This window comes from Sciurus carolinensis, chromosome 4, assembly GCF_902686445.1.
Source record: "Sciurus carolinensis chromosome 4, mSciCar1.2, whole genome shotgun sequence".
In the NCBI taxonomy this organism is placed as follows: Eukaryota; Metazoa; Chordata; class Mammalia; order Rodentia; family Sciuridae; genus Sciurus; species Sciurus carolinensis.
In genome coordinates, this window is record NC_062216.1 from 47,304,228 (window position 1) to 47,328,484 (window position 24,257).

A 24,257-nucleotide genomic window follows, 5' to 3' on the forward strand; every position below is an offset into this window, starting at 1 on the left:
ATAAACACACAAATTATGCCATATTAAATAATATTTAATACAAAAGATTCTAATCATTGGCTAATTCAAATAAAATATCTTCAAGTAGATATAGGAGTCAAGATATTCTATATCAATTTGTGCTTTAGAACTATTGCTAGCTTCCTCTGGGAAAAGCTGAAGTAATTGTGTGTAGGAAAAAAGGTTATTGCACATTTGACTCAAATACAGGTCACAAATACAGGTCGACACCAGAAGAGGCATAATAACATCTAACAATCCTCTTTAAATTTCCCTGAAACAAACAAAAAAATCTATTCCATGAAATACATTTCTATGGTAATTATTAATTTAATGCTTTTGCAAGTGTATAAGAGAGCTCTCTACTTTTTTCTTGGTCAGTAATGATAGTAAACACTAGACATCTAGGAATATACATATGAATATATATTTACATACATACACATTAAGAACATCTAAAGAAAATGGACAATCTCATACACATAATCAGAGTGTCACAGAAATTCCACTTGGGTCCACATTAGTGAGCTTTATGTACTGCCAGTGTTCTATATAAATAGAGTAGAAAAGCAAACCTTTGCTAATGGCTCTCTATACATTCATAGAAAAATCTAGGTGGAAGTGGTATGATTAGCTCCCAAAAGAAAAATACCTGTCTTAAGACCACATTTCTCCTGGGTAAACATAAATGTAATTGTAATTTGTTGTGGGAATTCAACATTCAGTTACATTGGCTACAGATGAATTGTGGTGACTCACTTTTTTTCCTATTTGGAGGTTAGATCTATAGAAAAAGAAATGTTCCAGGAGGAGAAAATATAGCTTCAAGTGGATTAATTAATAATTAATTTGGCTAGGGTCAGCTTTACTTTTTCCAATTTCAGTTGAAAGAAAAACAACTATGTATTTGACAAGTGGGGATCCAACTGGACACTCTCGTAAATGGCACGTCAGATCACTGAGACAGATTATATGATAGTTCTGATCCCTCCCAGATAAAGTGACTAATTATCTGTGCATAATCAGTTGGGGAACACCTGTATCAAGTGGGGACAGAATATGGGGTATAAATGAAATGATTCACATTCCTATTGTGTCACATTCACATACCATAGGTTCCCTGGTGAATTAAAAACTATACAATTCAGCCAGTATTTTCTCTTTGATTATCTTAGGTTTCTGTGTGTGCCTTCATGCCAAATATATTCTATTTTCATTATAATTTCAATCCTTAGCTGATGAGAGTTCTTTCTAAATGTTCCCATTCCGGTTTTGTTCATAACTGAGGTTGCAAATATGAAATTTATAATAGCAAAGCAGGAATTGTAAATCTGAGCTAAGGTCGAGATGAGGGAAATTGAACATTCCAGTCTGGGGTCCACTAAAGCTTCTGTAATTCCTTTCCATTCCCTTGGTTTGATGTCTGTTGGATGGCTGTGTAATAACATTTCTCTCATATGCCGTTTAATGAAACAAAACCCATTTCATGCATTTGTCTTTGGAGAAGGCTTATAATTAGGGTATTTTAAATCTGAGTATATACCTAGAGGATGGGGCAATTACTTGTCATTATGTAATTTCTAATGAAAGCATTATTTAAAATAGCAGATTGCAGAACAGGAAACATTGGTGCAATTTCAGATGATGAAGCTAAAAAATAAGTTAAAGTTGAAATATGAAGGGCCTGAATGCCATGCAAAAGAATTTGCATTTTACTCTATAGGACACATTATTTGGTGAAATTATTTTCACAGAGAATTTGTGCCAGAGGATGTTATTATGTCCAGGGCAAGTTCAGTTAAAATACATGTGTGTTTACTTATGATAGGCCTTAAATATGCTTAGGTGCATTGTGATTCTCTAAGAGGGGGATTGGGATATTCTTTCTCAAACTAAACAATGTAGCATGGCAATAGACCTACAACAAATGTGGAAAATGTTCAAGCTTGGTATGGGAATGTTGGAAATGGAGAAAAGCTAGCTGTTATTATTATTTCAAATTTTTCTATGTAATAGGAAAGGGAAAATGAGGCTTGTCCTAACTTGTTCTTCCTAGGCTGCATGCAACTGGTCCTTCTTCCCCTCTTACTCCCAAACTGAGTATTCCTAGCTCATTTTTAAGGAGTTCCATCCCGCACCAAGTTCAACTATTGAGTTAGACTTTCTGTTCTCTAACTATATATATATGTATATATATATATATATATATATGTATATATATGTATATTCATATATATGTATGTATATATATGTGTATATATATGTAAATTCATATATATGTATGTATATATGCATACATACATGCCTACATATACATGCACACATATAACCATATACAAATATACATACATGCTATATATGCATATACATATAAAAGAATGCACATGTGTACGTATGTGTGTGTGTGTGTGTGTACAATACTCTGTTGCATTCTTTTGGTGGCCAATACACCTGTGCACTCATTTTGTGGTTAAGTACATTCATGCTCCTGGCTAATTTATACTTTGATTATTTCCTTTCTGGATTGCCTCCAGTTTTTGCCCATTCAATTGAAGGTCAGTTTATATACAGAGGATCTCTTGGCATCTAGAATTAGGAAGGAAATAGAAAGAAGAGCTGAAACACTGACACTATTCTGCATAGGAATGTGTGATAAGAAAAGGAGACCAAGGCGATATGATGGTCCAAACTATTTGTCTAGCTAGTTTGTTAGTTACCTGTTACATGCTGGTGTAATTTCATTATTCTGCTGACACCCGAAAGAACCAATAGTTTAGAAAGACTGTTTGCATGGCTTCCAGTATAATGTTGTTTTGAGTATATCCTGTGTTCATGTCAATGCATTTCCCTCTCAAATTATTTGGTCATTTACAGAAAATTCTTCAAATAGCTCAGTGGGCATCAGTGAGCCAGGAAAGTTTTTAAAAAGCCTCTCTAATAATCTGCCAACTCTCCCTTCTGTGTGAAATAGTGGGGCTCTGCGCAGATGCCAGCAAGTAAAAGAGAAGGAAGCAGGAGGACACTCTTTGATTCCATGTTAACAATGAAGAGAGTTTTAAAAGTACTTCAGCTAGATCAGTAAAATCTATAATCAAGCCAGCAGAGGCTGACCACTCACTCACAAATACATTGTCTACATTTGTACTTATTTATGACTTGCATTTCCTTTTGAGGACAATTCTAAAGATGAGCAAGCTTTTTACATGGTCAGGATATTTACATTAGTTTGGCTCTTCGGTGGCTTTTTTTTTTTTTCTCCCCATAAAGGCAATTGCTGAATTTAAAGGTTTTTCACATGGATATCCCAAAGAGAGGTTATCAACCATAGATTAAATATTTGAACACGAATTAATTTCTGGATACATAGAGTTCTTGTACTCTACAGATGAAGAGTGGGTTTTATTTACGGCTCTGTCAAAATTATGTGAAAATAATTCTCTCCCAAGAATCATTCTAGATACCTTTATATACAAAGTGGAGTGTGTGTGTGTGTGTGTGTGTGTGTGTGTGTGTGTGTGTGATTGCTCATACAGATTAGCTCAAAAGCTATTCTGGCACAGTCTGATAAACTGAATTGCATGTAATGACCTTTAAATAGTAGGTTACTACCCAGAAAGAGATGACTTCAAGTTCGAATTTCTTGTAGCAAGGTCTGGATTAAAGATGTGACAACAGACTTCAGAGAGAAGAAAACTCCATTCGTCATAAAAAGGCCATTAAGCCCCAGTTGTAAGAACATCTTTGACTCAGAAACTTTTATTTCCACCAAGAAAACCACTTATGTTTATGGCTTAATGTCCTAATTTGAAAAATGGAAGACACACTAAATTAAATTTTAATTTATACTACACTTCTATGTCTGCTTTCTTTGTTCCTCTAATGCAAAATATGCACTGAATGATACAAATCATATGTATCATTTCCACCAGACAACCTCACTCACCAAAACAGTGATGATGCAATCTTATCTTGAAGCCAAAATATAGAAATATCAATAATTTGCAGGTATGCTCTAAAAATAATCCTTGAAATTTCTTCAAAATAGCATCATTTTAGGTTACAGCACACTAGCTGATGGAAAAAAGAAACCCAAAACAGATCACATTCATGACCATTTTAGTTAATTTTTTAGTGGGAAAATAACACAAATTGGATTTTCATACAGGATTACAGTGGTTCCTGAAGTAAAAAGGTTTTTCATTTTCTCCTCATTAAGGAATTGAGAACATACTCCTGGGTCAATTTATTTGTTTCTCCTGTCTCTAGTTCAATCTTGATTATCTTTATGTCTCAGAATCCATGACATGGATTTTAAAATCTTTTTTATTTTCTTTGGGTGATTCTGGAATCAGACCCAGGTCTCATGCATGCTAAGTAAAAGTTTTACAATGATCTATATCCTCCAGCCCTCCAAGATTAAATTAAATAGATGCAGTGATCACACAATACTCAAACTATTCATTTTGCTGTAAAGGGGCAGAAATTCAATGTTTAGTAATAGGAGTTAGTCCTACCTAAATCACTAATATAAACTAATAGAATGTGGTCATCTTTAATAAGATCAATGCCCAGATATTGTTTTTAAAAATCCAATAGCATATCCCAGTCATGCCCGAAACCAAGGTCCAATATCTGGTACCTTAGGAATCTATTTGTCCTCAGAGCTGAAATAAAACAGTGCTTCAATGCTTCAACTGGACTCTCCCACACATCCCTTCACTTCATAAGAAAAAGAATTTCCTTAAAACTTAAAAGAGTCCCTATAACACTACCTGTTTCTCTTTCTTTTCATTGTCTCTCAGTTTTCTGAAGACTTTAAGTAGAAGCCAGGTCTTGAAATAAAATCTCCCATCATGTTTCAATATTCTGTTCATCTGAGAAACCCAATAGGTTTCCTTGTTATCTTACACATAGATCTAAATTATTACCTGAGAACCAAAATTTACCCCCAATTTTATAAAAATACTGTTTTTAAAGGTGTAGTTAACAGCAGAATCTTTTAAAATCAATGTATAATACTGAAAACTAATATACATATATTCTCATAAGAATATCATCATTTGGGGGGAAATAAAATCTAAACTGTACTGAAGTGCATCTTCTATTACTTCTTCAGATCTTTTCATATACACTTAAATACAAATATCCTGTGTCAAATGCTTTGGGTGCTGGGAGCTGTGCTTACCCAAAGATTAAAAGATTATCAGTTCACAGTATTTACAGAGCAAAGCATATGTGGATTTAAAAATAATAAAATTGGGTGCAAATTCAGGTAACCGTATTTAACAGTGAAAAGATCATGATTCCTCTTTTGGAGCAGTTGTCTAAAATGATCCAATTAATCACAACTTTCCTTTTTCTCTGCAATAATACACCAGTTGCCATGATCATTCCCAGAGCTCAGAATACGGAGCTCTGTCACATTCTCCTGCAGCAAGTCACAGAGCTCACCTTCACGAAACACATGGTAGTAGCGCATGAAGGCTCTGGAATCCGAAACGTCAGGCTGTTGTTCTTGGACAGAAATTGTGTCATCTGGGTTGGAATCTGTAGAGTCGACAGTAGAAATCCTTCTCAATATTTTCCTGGCAGAAGGGCTGCCCTCCTCTAAGTTACCTGTAGCCACCTGATTCTCGCTGGGATTAGTGCTGTCCTCCCCATTTTTCCGACTTTCTCTTTGATGGTCTCCATTTAAGTGCTTTGAGGAACCTGAAGCTCTCAGCCACTCCAAGTGTTTTTGAGAGGTTTCTACAAACACTTCCTCATCTAAGCTTGATGCTTTTGTTGAAAATGGCTCTTGGTGATCCAAGTCTAAACTGGAATGTCTAGAAGGCTGGATTGATACAGTGCTATTGGCCCAAACTTCTGTGGATTTCAAGGGTCTCACTCTCTCAATTTGCTTCCTCAGAGTGGATTCATCCAAAGATCTGGAGAAAAACCAGGAACGGAAGGATCTACCTAATGTGTTATAGATTCCATTTTCTTCCTCGCCTTCCTTTGGAATGTTTCCACAACAGGTTCTAGCCATAACAGGTTCATAGTCCATGCTGTGGGACCGTTTGGAATCATATCGCTCCTTAAAACAAATGGAACAGCCATACTCTGAGCAAGGGGGGTGGTAGGGATGGCTTGTTTCTGGGTGTCCACACTGCCTTTTTCTCCCAGATTGGCTGGATTCTGAGAAGAGCTGGGAACAGAAGTCTCTGTTCCATGGAACAAGCACGTCTTGCTTCTCAAAGTGTCGGTTCTTTTGTTCCATTGCCCAAACATAAATCATCATCTGTCCTCCGGGAACTAAAACCCTGGCCATTTCTTTTATTGCTCGGATTCTTCTTTGTTTTGTAGAAAAATGATGTATAACTAAAAAATAAAAAACTAGATCTCAATGTGTATATACACATATAAACATACACACATACATATATAACATGATATGTTTGCATATTGTAATGAGGCAATTTTGACATATAGTAAAACCTCCTTCTTTCCTACATGGGAGGGCAGATGGAAGAATTAGCATAGGTTTTGGGAGAGACATAATTTTTACTTTGGCTTCTGTACATATTAGACAGCTGATCTTGGGCCAGTTATTTAAGGATAATAGATTTTAAGTTTACTAAATCATAATAAGAATTCTAGAATAAATAATCTCTGAGATCCAGTTCCAAAAGCCTGTGAATTTTGTTAACCAGAGGGACAGGTCTGAATTACTAAAATTATAAGGAATACTAAGTTAGGTCAATGTTTTCTGGTAGGATTTTATAAAATGACTTATTGCTTTAATGAATGATTGTACTTCTATAGCAATAAAAGATTAACACCACTAATCATTAGTGTTAATAAAATTAATAAAGCAAACAGAAATCAAGACAAATGTTAAAGATTGTTTTTCTGTCTAAATAATATCAAAAGTAAGCCAACTGATTATGTTTTTAAAAATGTTAATATGGTATAATTGTGTCTATTTAAAAAATAAATTTATAGGTTATCATTTTACTTCCAATTCCTTCAAAGTGAGACACAAGCAAAAACTGTTTTCATCTCGTTGTATGTTATTAGGCTTATTTTTTATCCAATGATATGTAAAAAGTGCTAGTCTGTTAGTTCCTGGGGGAATCTAATCACAGTACTGCATCAAGAGAAAACATCAAATTATTTTTCTGAATACAAGTGCATTACATATCTTAGCAAGGAAATGGGTCCCAAGCAAAGCTGGGACACTCCAGCTCCCATATGAGCAATAAGGGCAGATAATGGCTAACACTGTTCCTCCAAAGCTTCCCCTAATCTTGCTGTTAGTAGTGATTTTAGGTATATTAATGTCTGCAGTTTACCTGCCACAGGGACATAGTAAATATCTTAAATAAGACTCTTTTGTAGATAAAACTCTTTAAGGAAGATCATTCAAGAGGCAAACTGTATTAATAGCCATCAGGTTTTCGTTCCAACCAAAAGTGTGCGAACCCTGCTGTCTTTACCATGTAGCAGTGAGAGAAAGCTAGAGGTGTAAGGGTTAGATGTGTTGAAGAACAGGATGCCAGTGTATCCCAACCTAGATCTATCAGCTAGCCTCATGATCTTTGACCAATCACTCTATCTTACTAGGCCTCAGTCTTCTTTTCCCAGTCCCCAGAGAAAGGGCCCTTTAAAATGGTTCATTTGAAAGCATATGCTTCTAGAAGTAGTGCCTTGGTCACTGAGCCTTTTAAGGAGGCCTAGGGGTCAGGACTGAGAAAGACTCAACGCAATGCTGATGTTTATATCTTATCTATCACTGTTCAGGGCCGTTGACCTCTCCCATAACCTGTACCTTATGCACTCTAGAATTTCTATGGGTATGTTTTCTAAATACAACCTATTCTCACTATTCACAGATTCTGTATTTGCAAATTTGCCCACTTCCTAAAATTTATTTGTAACTCCCAAAATGAACAGTCCCAGGTTCTCACAGTCATTCATTGGCTTGTGCAGAGAAGTAACTTGAGCCTTTCAAAGCACACCTTTCCAGCTGAGGTGGATCAAAGCAATCTCTTCATTTTAATTTCAACTCTAATACTGTAAACAAATGCTCTTTCATGGTCTATTTAGTGCCATGCTTTTTGCATGTTTGTGCTCTTTGTCGGTGACTTCGCTGTTTAAAACAGCCTCGGAGCACAACACGGTTCTGTGGTCTGGGTTCTTAAGCACACATGCTGTGATGTGATTTGCCCTATGCAGAAAACACACGAGCTACATGCGCTTATTCAGGCATGACTGAGAATGCTGTTGGCATGAGTTTAAAATTAGATAAAGTGAATTTAAACAGAAACATACGTAAAACAAGGTTAAGTATTGACTGATTATTGACAAGGTATATATTGACAAAAAATGCTATGATCAGCAGCTTGCAAGAACCTGATGCTGTATTCCTTCTGGGGTCATATATGCCCACAAATTTGCTAATTCTGTGTCCACAGGAACATAATTTTATGTTTATAGAACATAATTCATGTGAATGGTGAAAATTTACTGTGTTTGTTTACAAGGTTATCAAAGAAAAAAATCATTCTAACAATTTTTTATGGTAGGCTGATAGGTCTCTGACATTTCAGGATTCTATTGAGCTTCCAAAGAAGTTTTATATTTTAAGAAAGTAATCATTTATTGATGAATAAGTAATAATTCACCTCTGATAATTTTATCCGGGAAAATCTGAATATTTAACATTACACGTTAAACCTAACATATAAGAAGTTACAACTTTACATCAAGTGTTTTGGAGGAAAAAAGGTTACAAATAAAGATTTCTTCATTACATATACAATGAGTCATACATCATATAATCTATTATGAAGCACTGCAAGTGTATCTACAATGGGACATAAGAATATACCTGAGGACTGGGGATGTAGCGTAGTTGGTAGAGTGATTGTCTTACAAGCACAAGGCCCTGGGTTCAATCCCCAGCATGGTGAAATATATACATATATATATGTATATATTTATATTTATATTTATGTACCTTTATAAATATAAATAAATAATATATACATATATATATATATATTTATATATATATATACCTGAAATATCAATGTCAGGAAACTGTTGAATTTTTAAAAGATGAAAAAAGTTTCCCCTCTCTTTATAAATCATAATCACGGCTTAAAGGCAAAACTATATATACATTTCCTATAGCAATATTTTCCTGCTAAGATGCTAAGAGCCTAGTAAATATGTTGAATTCAATTACCGGATTCCAGAATCAGGTGAAAAGTTACACAATTTGATAGGACTCTAAGGTCCTATCATATCTTGATATTTTATGATTTACTCATTTAATTTTTAAGTGTGTGGTCTTTATCTCTCTAAGCATGAAGAAATTATGGGTTTAGCATAAAACCCCAACCCTATTGGCATTTGGGGCTAGACAATTCTTCGTTGTGGGGAAGCCACCACTAGATGACATTAGCATACATTCACCTACCCATTTGTGACCACCAAAAATGTCTCCAGACATTGCCAAATGTCCTCAAGGGATTGGGGTGAGGAGTAACATAACCCCCAGTTGAGAACCACATATAAAGGGTATATAGTTGATTGATACTATTTTAATATGCTGTCAAATTCTCCCATAATTTTTGTCTAGGAGAGTACAGTGTTTCTTTTTCTAATCTGTCAGTAACACATGAATATATAACTAGGCATGCTACTGATATCTCATATTATTATTAAGAGACATCAAAAAGCAAAATATTCATGTAAAGATAAGCAAGAAGTGGCAAGTTAAAATTCTAAATGGGAATAAAAACATATTGACATAAAGAGGGTCTACTGAAATTTCTCATAGTTTTGTTCTAAATGTGAGACATAATTGAAAATGACTATACCCCAATAATTCATATTTATAGTAAATAAAAATATGTGCTATTTTTCCACAAAAGGGTGTGTTTTAAATCAGAATGGCAACCAGGTATGTTAGTCATTTTTGATGCTATAACCAATTACCACAGACTGGGTAAATTATAAACAAGACGAGTTTATTTGCCTCATGGTTCTGGGTGCTGAGAAGTTCAAGATCAAGGGACTAGCATCTGGTGAGAGCTTTCTAGCTGCATCACAACATGGTGGGGGGCATCCCATTGATAGGAAGGAAGAAAATCTGCCCAACTCATCCTTTCATTTGGAATTCATTTCCAACTAAACCACTCCCACCAGACCACCCTTAATCCACTAACAAAGGGCATGCCCTCCTAAACTCTTAAAGGTCCCACCTCTTAATATTATTATGATGGCAATTAAATTTCAACATGAGTTTTAGAGGGGACGTTCAAACCATACCATCAGGTACACTCCATTTTCTCTGAGGAAGAAGGTAGAAGGCAGCAACCATCTGTAAGACAGGAAGACAGCCTTCCCCAGAATTCGACTCTGTTGGTACCCAGTTAATCTGACTCTCACCCTTTGGAATTGTGAGAAATAAATGTGTGTTGTTCAAGCCATCCAGTCCATGATATTTTGTTATTGCAGCCTGAACAGGCTAATTCTTACAACCAAAATGGACCAAACACTTTCAAATGTAGAGAAGTAAGATGTCAAAGAGCAGGTTCCCATGGCAACCATCTCTTGCCAGTTCTAATCAGTTCCAAGGTTATGGTATCTGGGCTGGCATCCCCCAATTGTGCATAGTAATGTGGTTGAACAAACCAATTTCTCATGTATTTCAGGAGAAAAGAGTCTTGTTCTGTATTTCTTCATGAGTAGTAATAGTCAATTTTATGTAAGATCATTTCACTTTGATAAAGCTTATTATATTCAAATAGACTAATTTTTAAATGTTTTGGAGCAAGTAATTGGCTCTGGAAAGGATTTTTTTCCATTACAAAAGAACATATCACATGATTCCCTTAAATACAAGGTTTCCTAGCACATTTAAATGTGACTAACATATTAGGAATAGGGAATACATTTAAAGCATTTTTTTTTTCTTTCATTTTTTGGTATATGTGTTTTCTGAGCATTCTTGTTGGAAAGGTATGAGGAACACATTCCCTATACTCAAACAATCTCTGGTGTTAAAAAAACAGAATGGCATTATAAAAATGCAACCTGGGACCAGGTGGAACCCATCTCCAGGAACTTGAGTACCAGTGAGTGACAGCTGGTCTTGGTGGCATTTGGTTCATCAGTCTCAGAGTTATGTTAATAAAGCCTGAAAAAGCCAATATAATGCCCCCAAATCTACTTTAATTTGGAAGAGCCTGGCTTCATTTCAATATAACAAAGTACTATTTTCAATGAGCAAGATTCCTCTAATATTTCCTTACTCTTAAGAAATGGGAATGAATAGCCAAAAAGAATAGAATAACAGTTTAAAGGTTTAAGTAGTTATAACAATCATATGTACCATGCATGCATTTGAGGTTAGTCAAGTAACTCAAGCAGCTGGAATATTTTTTAAAATTAGATAAAATGGATTACATAGACAGCTCTATACAGAATGAATGTTGAGTCATGAGAGTAGCTTTAACCATGTAAGTTATTCTCATGGCAAAATATGAACATGTGACCTTGCTGCCTTACCTCCTATAGAGATGATGGCATCGAAGCCCTGATCCCTAAAGGGAAGATTAAGGTTGTCACATACCATGACTTCACATCCTCTATTCCGGGCAATCTCTACCAATGGCCTACAGTAGTCACAGCCCAGCGTATGTACCTGGCTGTTCACTTTAAGATACTTTCCAGTTCCACAGCCTATAAAAGAAAAACCCGTGTTACATGCTATCCTTAACAGAAAGTGGAAAATACTTTTTCCTCACAATAATCAATATGAAGTTTGCATTAAATAACCAAGGGAGAATATGATGGTGAAGGTATTCACAAGAGCAAAGAAAAAGGCTTCAAGAAAACACTCACATACTTTCATGTAGAAGAGAAAAAAGTAACAGAATGGAAACAAGAACTATTTATTGAACAGTCAATGAGGTAATGCCCATAGGGCTGACCGAGCACACTAGCACAACCCAGACATGTTAGTTGGTCCATTGCTAGGAATGACAGTTCCAGCAACCTGAACAAAGGACGGACGGTGCAGTCTCTACCTCAACATGTGTATTTCACTGTGCATGTTTGTGTTTTATGGCATTTGTTCTCCTGATGCTTCTCCAAAGGTTCTTATTACTTGCTGACGAGGTTTAATTACTGCCAACAACTTTTCAATGGCTATAAATTAAATAATTTGCACAATAGAATACACTTAAAAATTTTTAAATCTAAATGTGAATGAAAAAAAGAACTGTTAACATCATTTCATTCAATCTATTGTCAGTAGTAGGTTGACAATGATCTTGATTAATTCAACTCTAACAAAGAACTTTAAAAATAGACCATTTTTGACGTACAATTTCCAGTGGCAGAGACCCAGAGATCCAAATAATTCAGTATTTACACAGCCCAAAGATTTGTAACCATCAGATCTACTGATAGTCTGATAAAGAAGGTAGTAATGTGAATTAATAATTATCTTGAAGCCATGCCTTCTATAACCTTGTGTGTGTTGTGTGTTTATATTTCTCCCCCTCCTTCTCCTCCTTTTGCTCCTCCTCCTCCTTCCCCCCTAACTCCTCCTTCTTCCTCCCTCTTGTGCTGGGATCCCACTGAGTTGCCCAAGCTGGTCCTGAACTCCTGGGATCAAGTGATCCTCCCACCTAGGTCACCAAGGAACTGGAACTGAGTGTGAGCCATTGCATTCAGCTCTTAGTATTATATTCTATCACAGACAAATAATCTGATTACTTTCCAGAAACATTTCAGGAAATCATCAGAGCTGATATTTGTACCTACTACCATTACTTTTCTAGCACTAGTCAAAGACTACTGGTTTGCTGCTTCTGAAATACATCATGACACTCTTTAATAACTCTTCCTTAACAGGTGCTTTTCAAACTCATAAAAAAGTAAAAGCCAATTTAAAGTCCACTGATCCCCGATGAGGCAGTGGAGAGTATATGAATAAATTTAACATTTCCAACATTGTTATTTCTATGAGAATGACTGAGGTCTTAGAAACGTTAGATCTCACAGCCTCTGTTCCTAATGCTTATGAGAAAAAGCTGGGCAATCATGGGGACAATATATTTCACAATGTATTTTAAAATCGAAATCCTGTATATTTCGAAGATGATAGTTATACTTAAAAAAAACCTTGCAAATTCATTTGCTTTTTTATTGGCTTAAAAGATACATTTGGAGAAATAGAAGGGAAAAATCACTTTAAAGATACTAATAAAAACAGGTCAATAAACCATTTCTGCTGGAAGGAACTATTCAGAAAGCATTTAGTAAGAAAGAAGAAACTGAGGTCTTTTCAAATTTAAACAGTGCCTGATACCTTTCGGTGCTCTGGCAGCCTCAATTTATCTCATATTCATTTCTAATGACATTCACTTTTAAAGGTAGTAGTGGGACTTCCAAATATAATGCAATTATCCATTTTTCAAGTGCATACACTGAGATGCTAGCAAAGGGAAGATTCCATCCTAACAAGGAAATAAAGAATACTGCCTGGTCAAATTGTTTCATTATTTTTAATGTAAATCAGAACTCAAATACTGTGGCAAGCTGCAGTGCACAACAGTCATGCTCCTTTACAAAATCTCATTAAATGATAACCTTGCATAGTACTAAAGAGAGATACCAGGAAGTATGTGTATGCTTATGGTCTCCTGGATTTTGTATTCTGTACCACACTCTGGCTAAGGGAGAAAACAGATAATTGCCTCAATTCAACAAAATGTTTTGGTCCATTATGGGCAAATATTTACTGATTTACTAATATGAACATTCTCTCTAAAATTCTGAAAAACAAATGTATTTTTAAAATTAAGTGTTCTTTGTTAAAGCCTTGTCTGAAAGAATTTTCTTTTCCTATGAGAAAAAAGGCAGATACTCTATGCATTTTATACACAATTTCTTGAGTAGAGGGATATGGAAATATTTTATTCTGAAGGCATGGTGTCATAAAAATGACTATTGACACTGAGAATAAATATATTGAGAGGCAAGTGGAGTCTTAATTACTGACAAGTTAATTTTTATGTACACAAAAGTGACATTTTAAAGATTTTAGGATAGTTTTCTCTGGGGTCAGATAAAAAGGGAATTTTGCTCAAAAAGAATCTAGCCCTAGACTTTTTTCTACTTTCTAAACTCAAGCAAGTGAAGATTTCAAAGCATACAATGCCCTCCATGCTCTGTCTGATGCACTTAAAATCGACTAGCCCATTTCAGGTCAAGGTTTTGCCATAACTGCCCAGGTCACAGTAGTGCCGGAGAGTATTGTGGTGTTTCTGCTCTTTGAAGTTCTTTATTAGTTAAGTCACTTTTCCTTCTCACTTACTCCCTGATTCCTGCCCTCAAGACTTAGCTTCCATCTGGAGTGCCTGCCACAAACCTCGGCCAATCAGCTTGACTGCGGAATGGGGGAATGTGGTTAATAACATTTCAGTTAACTAAAAGCTTCCTTGCTAAACTAGTGAAAATGCCTACACATTTCCTGTTTGGGAACTGGAACCCGGTTACTGCTGAATTTTTTTAATACTATATTTTACTAGTAACTCATTATAAATTAATTATAAATTGTAATGAACAAAGTAAACAGCATAACAGTTTTGGCAAAATGGAAAACCTAGAAATGAACTTTCCTTATGAAGATAGTCATATTACCAGGTTGTCTTTTCTTCTGCTCATCCCTTTGGACTCTTTCTTTCATTTTCTTCTATTTCTTCCTTAACTTTATTTTATAATATATCCTTCATCTTGTCGTCAAAACATTACTGCTTATGACTAGTTTAAAAGTGTGAATCATACAAAATTCAAAACATACAAATGGGCAAAGAGATATTTGCTACAGATCCAATTGTTTTGCATTGAAGTGTTCAAAAAAACATTGTCTTGTAATGTGTAATAGCAAAATATAGAAAATAACATATTGAGTGTTAATATGGCACTATTAGCATAGAAGGCTATGTGGTTTTTCATCTTGGGCAATTCTACAAACACCTTCCCAAAGGCACAAAGATGCCTATATTTACATAAAATATCAAGGTACGTAAGAAGCTAAAAGCACGGTTACCTCTGGTGTGGGTTCACCTGGTGTCAGGGACTGGGATGGGGATGTTTTGTACTGTATATCCTTCTGTGCCTTTGTTGCTGAACCCTGTAAATGGATTACCTATCAAAATATCTTTAAGCAATTTGCATACTGCAACTTTTTAAAAACTATAGGTTCACATCCTTTCCCCATTTTCTTTTGGTTGTCATTTTTCTTCCCCCTTTTGAACTTATTTCTTTTGTCTAACTGAAACTCTGCACCCTTTAACCAAGAACTTCCCATTCTCCTCTCCTCCCAGTCACTGGTAACCACCACTCTGTTCTCTGCTTCTGCAAGTTCAACTTTTTTAAGGTGTCACATATTAGTAACATCTTGCAGCATTTGTCCTTCTGTAAGGATAAACTGAACATTACAACCTCCAGGTTTACCAATGCTGTAGCAAATAGCAGGATGTTGGGTCTTTTTATATCCAATTAAAAATGCCCTGAAGATTAAGAAAAGGATGCATTTTTTTCTATCAGATGTGTTGCAGATATTTCAGTTTGTTTTTGTCTTTTGACTTCATTTACATATTTGTCTAGAGTTTTGTCTTATAGTATTTCTTAGTTTCCATGGGGTGAGTTATCAGTACTTTGTTACAAACAGCTTCCATCTGTGCTTGTTCACTTACCTGCTAAAATTTACTTGTAACCTAAAGTCTGAGCACGTGCATGGTCATTCTCAGACGCGTGCTTTGACAGAGCAACCCAAGATCTGACTTGCCCAAGATTCTTGTATCCGGCATTCCAGCTCTCCTGCTGTCGCCAGGGGAGATCTAATTGATCCCAGGCACTTAGAATGGCATTGGGAGCACTTGTTAAGCCAGGTTTCAGACATAACCACAGTTGACCTTTTGAACTGAGTGTCTACACTACCAGGGGAAATACTGTTCTTGTTAACTGGGCCAAAATGCAATTTTCTGGAATGAAATTCATCAGTCTTTGCAACAATTTGTGAGACTACCCCCCCCCCTCTGAACTGTCCAGAGACTGAGAATGTGCCTATTTCCTTTCTTATTATCATCATCCCTGACAAACAAGTGATGTACTTAGCAACCCGCCTTGCAGTTTACGCTATAAAAGCAGGCATCATCTTGCAGAACCTCAGAGCACAGTTTCACGGCTACTTAAATTCAGCATCTTCTGGATTCAATCCTAATAAGTCCCCAACCACAAGTAATTCTTCTTTGTTCTCGGCTAGATTGATTTTATCTCAGTCAACACTGTAAATAAGTGCTCTTTCCATAATCTATCGAGAGCCGTGCACTTTTGTGATTATTTGGTTGGTGATTTTGCTTTTCAAACGGCCCCCAAACATTCTAGTCTTTCAGAACAGACGAAGGCTGTGAGGTCTCTTAGGGACAAAATATGGAAGTGATTAGCTTTGTTCAAGCATGAGTTATAATGCACTGTTGCGAGTTCAGTGTTAATGAATCAACAATAGATAGTAAATGAGATGCCTTCAAACAGGAACACAAGGTTACGCATCAATACACGTGACAAAAATGTTGTGACCAAAGCCTTACAGGAACTCTTCTTATAGCTCCCCTCAGAACAACTTTTCAGTATTCACTAATTCAGTGTTTAAAACAATTTCATAAAACAAGAATATTACAAATAATGACAATTCAATTTTCTTTTATAATTTTGGGTGTGAATGTGTAATACGCGAAAGGTCATTTGCTTTGAGAGTATTTTAAAATAATCAATTGTCATCTAGTCCTTTAATGATTTCATTTTCTTATACTTAAATCTTTGCTTCATTTGGAATTTATTTTGATGAAAGAGATAAGAAAGTAACTCTCTTATTATATGTGCTATTGTGCCAAAGCCATTTATTAAATACCCTCCCCCCATTAATCTTAATGTGTTGGTACTTTGCTTAGATTGTGGGTGGTAAGAGCTTCAGACTCACTGCACCTTCTGAAAACCAGTTGGTTTCTTTTTCCCTCTTTTGAGGTGCTGGGGATCAAAGCTAAGGTTTCATGCATGCAAAACACATACTCCACCACTGAGTTGCATCCCCAACCTCTGAAACCAGCTTTATTTTTAAAAATGGACATGACAGAGATATTTTTCAGCGACTCCCAATTTCAATGTGACATGCATCTCTTCCAAAAAGTCTACACCATCTGTATCATCTTTAACAAGCCAGGAATTCTGGACATGTGTGTGTTTCTCTAACCCTTATTCAGCGGGGTCAAACTAGACTGAGAGATTGTAATTGCAGACTTAATGATTCTTATGGGCACGGTCAACATCCAACATGTAATTGCTAGAAAGCAGTTTTAGGTAGGCATATCTAAGGGGGAACCCAACCCCATGTTAATCTTAGTCTTAGATCTACTGAGTTGCGGTTTTATCACTTCTCAATTTAGAAAGATATAGAGCTAAAGTCATCCAGACAAATCAGTGATTATGAAAATGTTATGCATTTAAAGATAGGCTCTAATAACAAAATACGGAATAAAAAAGAAGAGGAACCATGAGATTAATAAAAGGATATAAGACCTCTTCCACAATCCCACGATTCTGACTCTTTTACAGAAGATATTAGAACCACCCAAGGTGAGACTCCAGTACAAAACACATTTTACAAATGTGACCATACCTACATTTAAAATTATCATTGTCACCATCATGTCCATCTTATTCATTCAATTGATTAGGTCAGTTTTTGTGGAGAATGTGAGCAAAGGCCCTTCAAAGATTAACACTAAATGTAGGTTTAAGGGTGTGATCTGCCTTGTGACTTGATGGTAGGAATTCTGCTGTAAAGAGAATATTCTAGGAACTGGCATGCCAAGGACACCATTCAGGCTTCTTGTTACAATAAAAAATGAAAAATGAATCTGAAAAGAACAAGTACGATGGAATACGTTTCATGCTACGAGGCACAAGCCTGGGTTACCGATGTCAGCAATGAGGCTGCCAGGCTTCTGCTCCTGGAGGAACTGACGCACTCGAGGCCAGGCTTTGCTCTGCAGGTCACTGAAGTAGGAGGCGGTGCTCTCATACACATCATGCACGTGCTGCTTCTCCAGCCGAGCAGCTTCATGGTCCATCCTGGGGAAAGCAGGACCAACCCAAGGCAAGCAGGTCAGAGTATGCACCAGAGGCCGCTGAGGGGGACACAGACTTCCCGAACTCGGGACCTACAACTGCAAAAGTGGTGTTGTTCTTACACTTTCTCTCGAGGCTGCAAGGAAACCCTCACTGTAAACTCATCACAGCTGACAAAAGATTAGCAAATGCATACTTTGCAAAGTATGCATTTGCTAATCTTCAGAAAAGAATGGTTGGGGAATGAGTTAATCCTTGTAAATTCCTGTGCAAGATGAATTCTTAATTTTGGAAGCATAGCATATTCATAACAAATGGTTCACTTCGGATAAGATCATTCTGTCTGATGCTAAATAGATTTTAACATTTTACAACAAGTAGCTCATCACTCCAATCAAGAAGTCCTATGAATTTTACCTTTTTAATGTCTTTGGATTCCAGCCATTTCTCTACATCCGTTACTGTTTCTGTTTTAGTTAAGGTGCTGATTTCTTGCCTGAATTACTTCTACAGTCTGCAAACACTTTTTCTAACTCATCAATGCTTTTCCCTCAATTATGTCTTAACTACATTTTGAAATATAGATCTAAATGTGTTGCTTCCCATGTTACAACTTCTCCAAAGGCATTTTATAGTTTGTCCAGTTGAGTTCAGTTGGTGTAAGAGGTCATACAGAGCCCTTCTGATATGGTCTCAGCTTATCTCTTCAGGTTCATTTCTCACAATCTTCCTCAGTATCAAAGAGCCTGTAACACCCAGTGAGCCATGGTTCCTCATATATGATACATTCCCTATCATCCAGGGTCCTGAACAGATACAGTGCTTTATGTGGCTGACTTCTATTCATTCTTGGCTTAAGTGTCACTTCCTCCAGGAAGGCTTCCCTGACCTTCCATGTGTGACAAGGGCCATCAGAAAGTAATGAGAATGGTACAAGAGTAGGTCCTGGAGGTCCCAGCTGCTTAGTGCTTAATCCTTTATTCTAGTGTGACATGAGTGAGGGGCAGCCTAGGGAAATGGTCATGGGTTTGGAGGGTGGCTTTTACCAATCAACATCAAAGTATTTTCAATCATTTAAAAACCCATTTGTCCCTACTGGTGCCTGACAGCTAGTTCAGTGCTTGCCCTTGAACTCTTGCCTCTCTTGTATATCTCTATGGGTCATAAAGTTCTATAATAGTTGTATATAGATTATGTGTCTCTCCCATTAGCTGGAGGGCCCTAGAGAGCAGGGACTTTTCTCATTTAATGCTGAATCTTTAGTACTTAGGGTCAGCAGGCCCCCAGCAAAAATCACACTGGGGCATGAGGTACAGGAGGGGACCCTCCACTTGCAAGACTGCATGTGGCTGTGTGATGAAAGAAAGTACCGTCCCTGCACAGCCTCTGTCCTTGTGCCCCAACCTCCAGTCTGGGAAGTGGGAGGCACTTGGGTAAAATGCATCTAGCAGGTCATGTCATTATAAAGTACCTTTTTTAAATTTAAGAAATATCCAGTAGAGATACTTTGTGACACCCATGCATTCTGTTTCTTATATGTTCATCTCCTGCTTCAGCATCCACTGTTGATTCTTGCACAAAAAAAATTATTCCCACCATTATCACCAAATTCCCATGTACCCAATTCCATCATTCCTTCCACTGCAAAAAAAGAGCTTCTGGAGAGCTTTACTATTTAAAACCAATAAGTTGTCTTTAATCTCTATGGGCCTGCCCACAGTCCCTATAAAGCACCATACCAAACTCCAAACTATATAAATCTAATTTGTGAGGCTTGACAAAACTTCTACCCAAATTGAAAGATCTTATGTGGCACCCTCAAATGGAATTTACAAAGTAAATATATGGCTGGCTTTAACTGCTCACATAGGAGAAATATCCAAACATTGAATGCTTTTCTTTTGAATCAAAAATCTCAATAGATTTAAATCTATTTAAATTCCCCCCTCAAGAAATCAACCAGATGGTATCATTTGGAGAACCCTGGAACAAATACATTTAATTTGCAAATGTTAAGTGACAACTGACAAAAACTTGATTCCTTCCAATTTGTATTTAAGAAATGGCTCCAATTTAAGTTCAGAATGTGTAGCATCAGAACAGCACTACTTGGAGACCTTTCTCTTAGTTCTCCCCCAAATTGCCTGGCCTTGACTATAAGTAACCTTGGAGACTGCTGTTCTTAAATGAGTGAGTAATATGAATCCATTTCATTTTTATTATATTTTATAGTTAAGTTTAAATGCTGCAAAATAAATTGCTGACCATGAATATTAATTTTTAGAGTTGGGGCTATCCAAAATGCTATTTCTGGGACTGGGATTGTGGCTCAGTGGTAGAGCACTTGCCTAGTATGTGTGAGGCACTGGGTTCAATTCTCAGCACCATATATAAATAAATGAATAAAATAAAGGTCTATCAACATCTAAAAAAATCTAAAACAAAACAAAAACAACAAAAACTGCTATTTCTGAAACTCTCTGGATTTAAATTTCCTATAAAATTTTTTGTTGTTGTTTTTGTAGATGGACACAATACCTTTATTTTATTTATTTCTTTATTTTTATGTGGCGCTGAGGATCAAACACAGTGCCTCACACGTGCTAGGTGAGTGTTCTACCACTGAGCCCCAATCCCTCCTATAAAATTTTCCCTGTGAATTTTATGTATACTGTAAAAGCAAATTCCTTATGAACTTGGTAGCATGAGTAAGATAACAGTAAAACAGTAGTAAAATAAGAGTGCCGGGCACTGTGGCGCATGCCTGTAATCCCAGTGACTAAGGAGGTTAAGTCAGGAGGATAATAGGTTGCAGGCCAGTTTCAGCAACTTAGTGAGGGCCTAAGCAATCAGCAAGGTCCTGTCTCAAAAGAAAACATAAAACGGGCAGGGGATGTAGCTCAGTGGTAAAGCATCCCCTCAGTATTCCAGAGGAAGGGATCAACAGTCAAAGCCTCAGATTTTGCCCCTCCGTTGAGATCCAAAATGTACACTGCCATACGGTAGGTTTTGAGAAAACTGCCAAAGAGTACCAATTGGTTTTCTTTCAAAATCTGGTGTTCTCAAAATCATTGGGCCTATAATACTCTTCTTTCTTTAAATACATTGTCTTTTCAGAGAATAATATTTTGCAGGCAACATTTTGGGAAATGTTACTTTAATGTTTTCCAACTCAAGAGTATCCCCTCTGCTCCCGGGGGACTAGAATTGTGTGGCTCTGGTAGAGTGTTTGCCTGGCATGCCTGAGGCCCTGGGTTTGATCTTCAGCCACTGCATGCAAATTAATTAATTAATTAATTAATTAAAAGGTCCATTGACAACTAAAAAAAAAAAGAATGTCCCAGAACAAAGGGAACTATTTTCCCTGTGCATCCTTCAATGTTCAGGTAATTTGAATGAGAAGTATGAGACTATATGCCTTTTTCTTTTTTTTTTTTTTTTTTTTTTTTGGTACTGGGGATTGAACTCAGGGGCACTTTACCACTGAGTCGCAACTCCAGCCCTATTTTGTATTTTATTTAGAGACAGGGTCTCACTGAATTGCTTAGTGCCTCACTTTTGCTGAGGCTGGCTTTGAACTCCTAATCCTCCTGTCTCAGCCTCCTCAGTCCCTGGGATTACAGTTGTGTGCCACCAGGCCTGGTGACTTGAGAGTCAAAAGGAAGCATAATAGTTACTCATCACTGCCAATCTGAGAGAAACTGCTTCTGAACCACATGCTAGATCCCAGCTACACTGACTGGAGTCATACTGAAGACTGGATCCGCAGGGAGACAGTCTATGGGTGGGGCTGGTCCAGCCTTGAGGATCTGAACTAAGGACCTGGTAGTCAGTTGCCTGCAGGTGGTTGGCTGTGGTCACTTGGAACCTGTTTTTAAGCCATATACATGTGGATAAATCTGGAGAAAACTGATCTGAAAAGTAAATGTAGCTATACTGAGAAAAGCAGGAGGAGAGACTGGGATGTTTTTATAAAGACTGTGGAGGGGAAAGAGGGAAAGGGAGAGGGGTAACTGATATCTGATCTTGTTTGTTTGTTTATTTATTCATTTATTTATTTATTTTGGTACCAGGGATTGAACCCAGGGTTGTTCAACCACAGAGCTACATTCCCAATCCTTTTTTGCATTTAATCTAGAGACAGGGTCTCACTGAGTTGCTTAGGGCCTCACTCAGTTGCTGAGGCTAACTTCGAACTGGGGATCCTCCTGCCTCAGTCTCCTGAGCTGCTGGGATTACAGGCGTGCATCACCATGACCAGCTTATTTGATCTTGTTATTCCTGTGTAGAATCTAGACAGCAGCTCAGAGTAATTCAATTCCAAGAAACCTGTTCACTTTACAGGACTAGGCTTAATTCTCAGGAATTACACTTCCTAACTTTCACTCTCCATCACATCTCATTTTAGCTGTAAAATAGTCTTCATTTCAACTAATTTCTATTTCTTATAATTATATCTTTCCTATGAAGCTAAACTGATTTTTTACTAAAGAACATTTCAAAGCCATTATTTTACACTTCAAATAATTAATGTTCAGGATGCTGACATGTACTGTTACAATATTTTACCTTCATTGCTACTATTCAAGCAGTCTGTAAAGCTTACAATGGAATCTTGAAACAAAACAAACTAGAATGCTAACAGTAAAAAGAACTCAAAAACATCAGGACAAAACCATAATCAAGGGGCTGGGGTTGTAGTTTAGTGGTAGAGCGCTTGCCTAGCATGTGTGAGGTACTGGGATCAATCCTCAGCACCACATTAAAAATAAATAAAAAAATAAAGGTATTGTGTTCATCTACAACTAAAAAACATAAACAAAACAAAACAAAACCATAAACAAGGGCTGGCAATGTGACTCAGTGTTAAAAGTGCTTGCTTAGCATGTGCAAGGTCTTGGATTCAATCCCCCACGCTAGAAAACAAATAGCAACAACAAAACACCACAAGCAAAACTGAGTAGAGAAAGGAGTAACTAAATTTGCCAGGAAGCTGATAGAAGCACACAGAGCTCCCTGGTGTTGAATCATCTTTGCTGTCCCTCCGGTTCCCCAACAAACTCTGCTTGCCCTCCCCAGCATGGTTATTAACTCTCTGCCCTCCCTAGGTCTCAGACTGGTATTCAGGATCACACTGCTATTAGCTACTTCTTCATACTTCCTATACTTTTTTCATGATCTATCATTTTCCTATTCTGACTCTTAAAAAAAGCCCAGTCTGTGCTTTGCCTTTCTGTTTGCTTCCATTGCAGACATCCTGCTTCAGAGTTCAAGTTCTTTTTATTTTCTTAATCTCTAAGTAATTTAAAATATTTTTTCTTCTAATTATCAGAGAAAGTGTAATGTACTGGATTCTGATCAGTGTTTGCCAGAGCTTGAGGGAACTGACTGCAAAGGGGAATGAGGATATTTTTCAGGGTGACAGGAATAGTCCATGATTGAAGTGTTGATTTCGCAACTTCTCTGGTTGTGGTTTTCTTGCAGTGCTGAGGTTGGAACCCAGGGCCTGTGCATGCAAGGGAATCTTGCTACCACAGAGCTACACCCCCAGACCTGATTTTGTAACTTCTGTTGTAACCTTTGTTACAATGTACTGAACTGTAAACCTAAAAAGTATGAATTTTTACCAGAAGTAAATTATACCTGTTAAGTGCCACCAAGCAGCTGAGAATTTATTCTGGAAGTTTCACAGATGCTGGAAGAAGGCACAAGACTCCAAGGTCATGGACAAAGGATGCTATTTTTCAAAGCACAGCACACAGCATGAGCTGAGGTTTGCAATGAATCTCTTTGATCTCAAGTCTCATGCCCAATTGGCCCTGGCAGAAAATCTGTAACCAGTGAGTTTGCATTACAGATGAGGAATCTTAAACTTAAGGGGAGCCCAATCTTACAAGGGGACTCTTAGTCAACCTACATTAATTACTCTTGCCCTGAAGAAAGACATTTTATTATCATGGGGTAGGGAATAGATAAATCTCCCTCTGCCTAAAGGAGACATGGTGGGTTAAACATTAGTCAGTGCCTTAAGAAAGCTTGCAGTGAGACAAGACGGACTTTAA

At 37.0% G+C, this 24,257-nt stretch overlaps 1 protein-coding gene across 12 annotated transcripts in view; it reads right to left on the reverse strand.

The window, feature by feature from the left end:
- Positions 1–3,220: 3,220 nt before the first annotated feature.
- Trmt9b (tRNA methyltransferase 9B (putative)) overlaps positions 3,221–24,257 on the reverse strand; it is a 55,528-nt gene continuing 34,491 nt past the window's right edge. For 6 of the 12 annotated variants that reach the window (XM_047550325.1, XM_047550323.1, XM_047550320.1 and 3 more), the window contains 3 exons: positions 18,044–18,198; positions 11,563–11,736; positions 3,221–6,360 (listed from right to left, as the gene is read on the reverse strand). In XM_047550325.1, the coding sequence (XP_047406281.1) occupies positions 5,339–6,360; positions 11,563–11,736; positions 18,044–18,197 (1,350 nt within the window). In that variant the 5' untranslated portion in view covers position 18,198 and the 3' untranslated portion in view covers positions 3,221–5,338. Of the gene's footprint in view, positions 6,361–11,562; positions 11,737–15,115; positions 18,294–24,257 lie in introns of those variants that run through there. The other 6 variants (XM_047550327.1, XM_047550330.1, XM_047550331.1 and 3 more) reach the window with 6 other exon arrangements.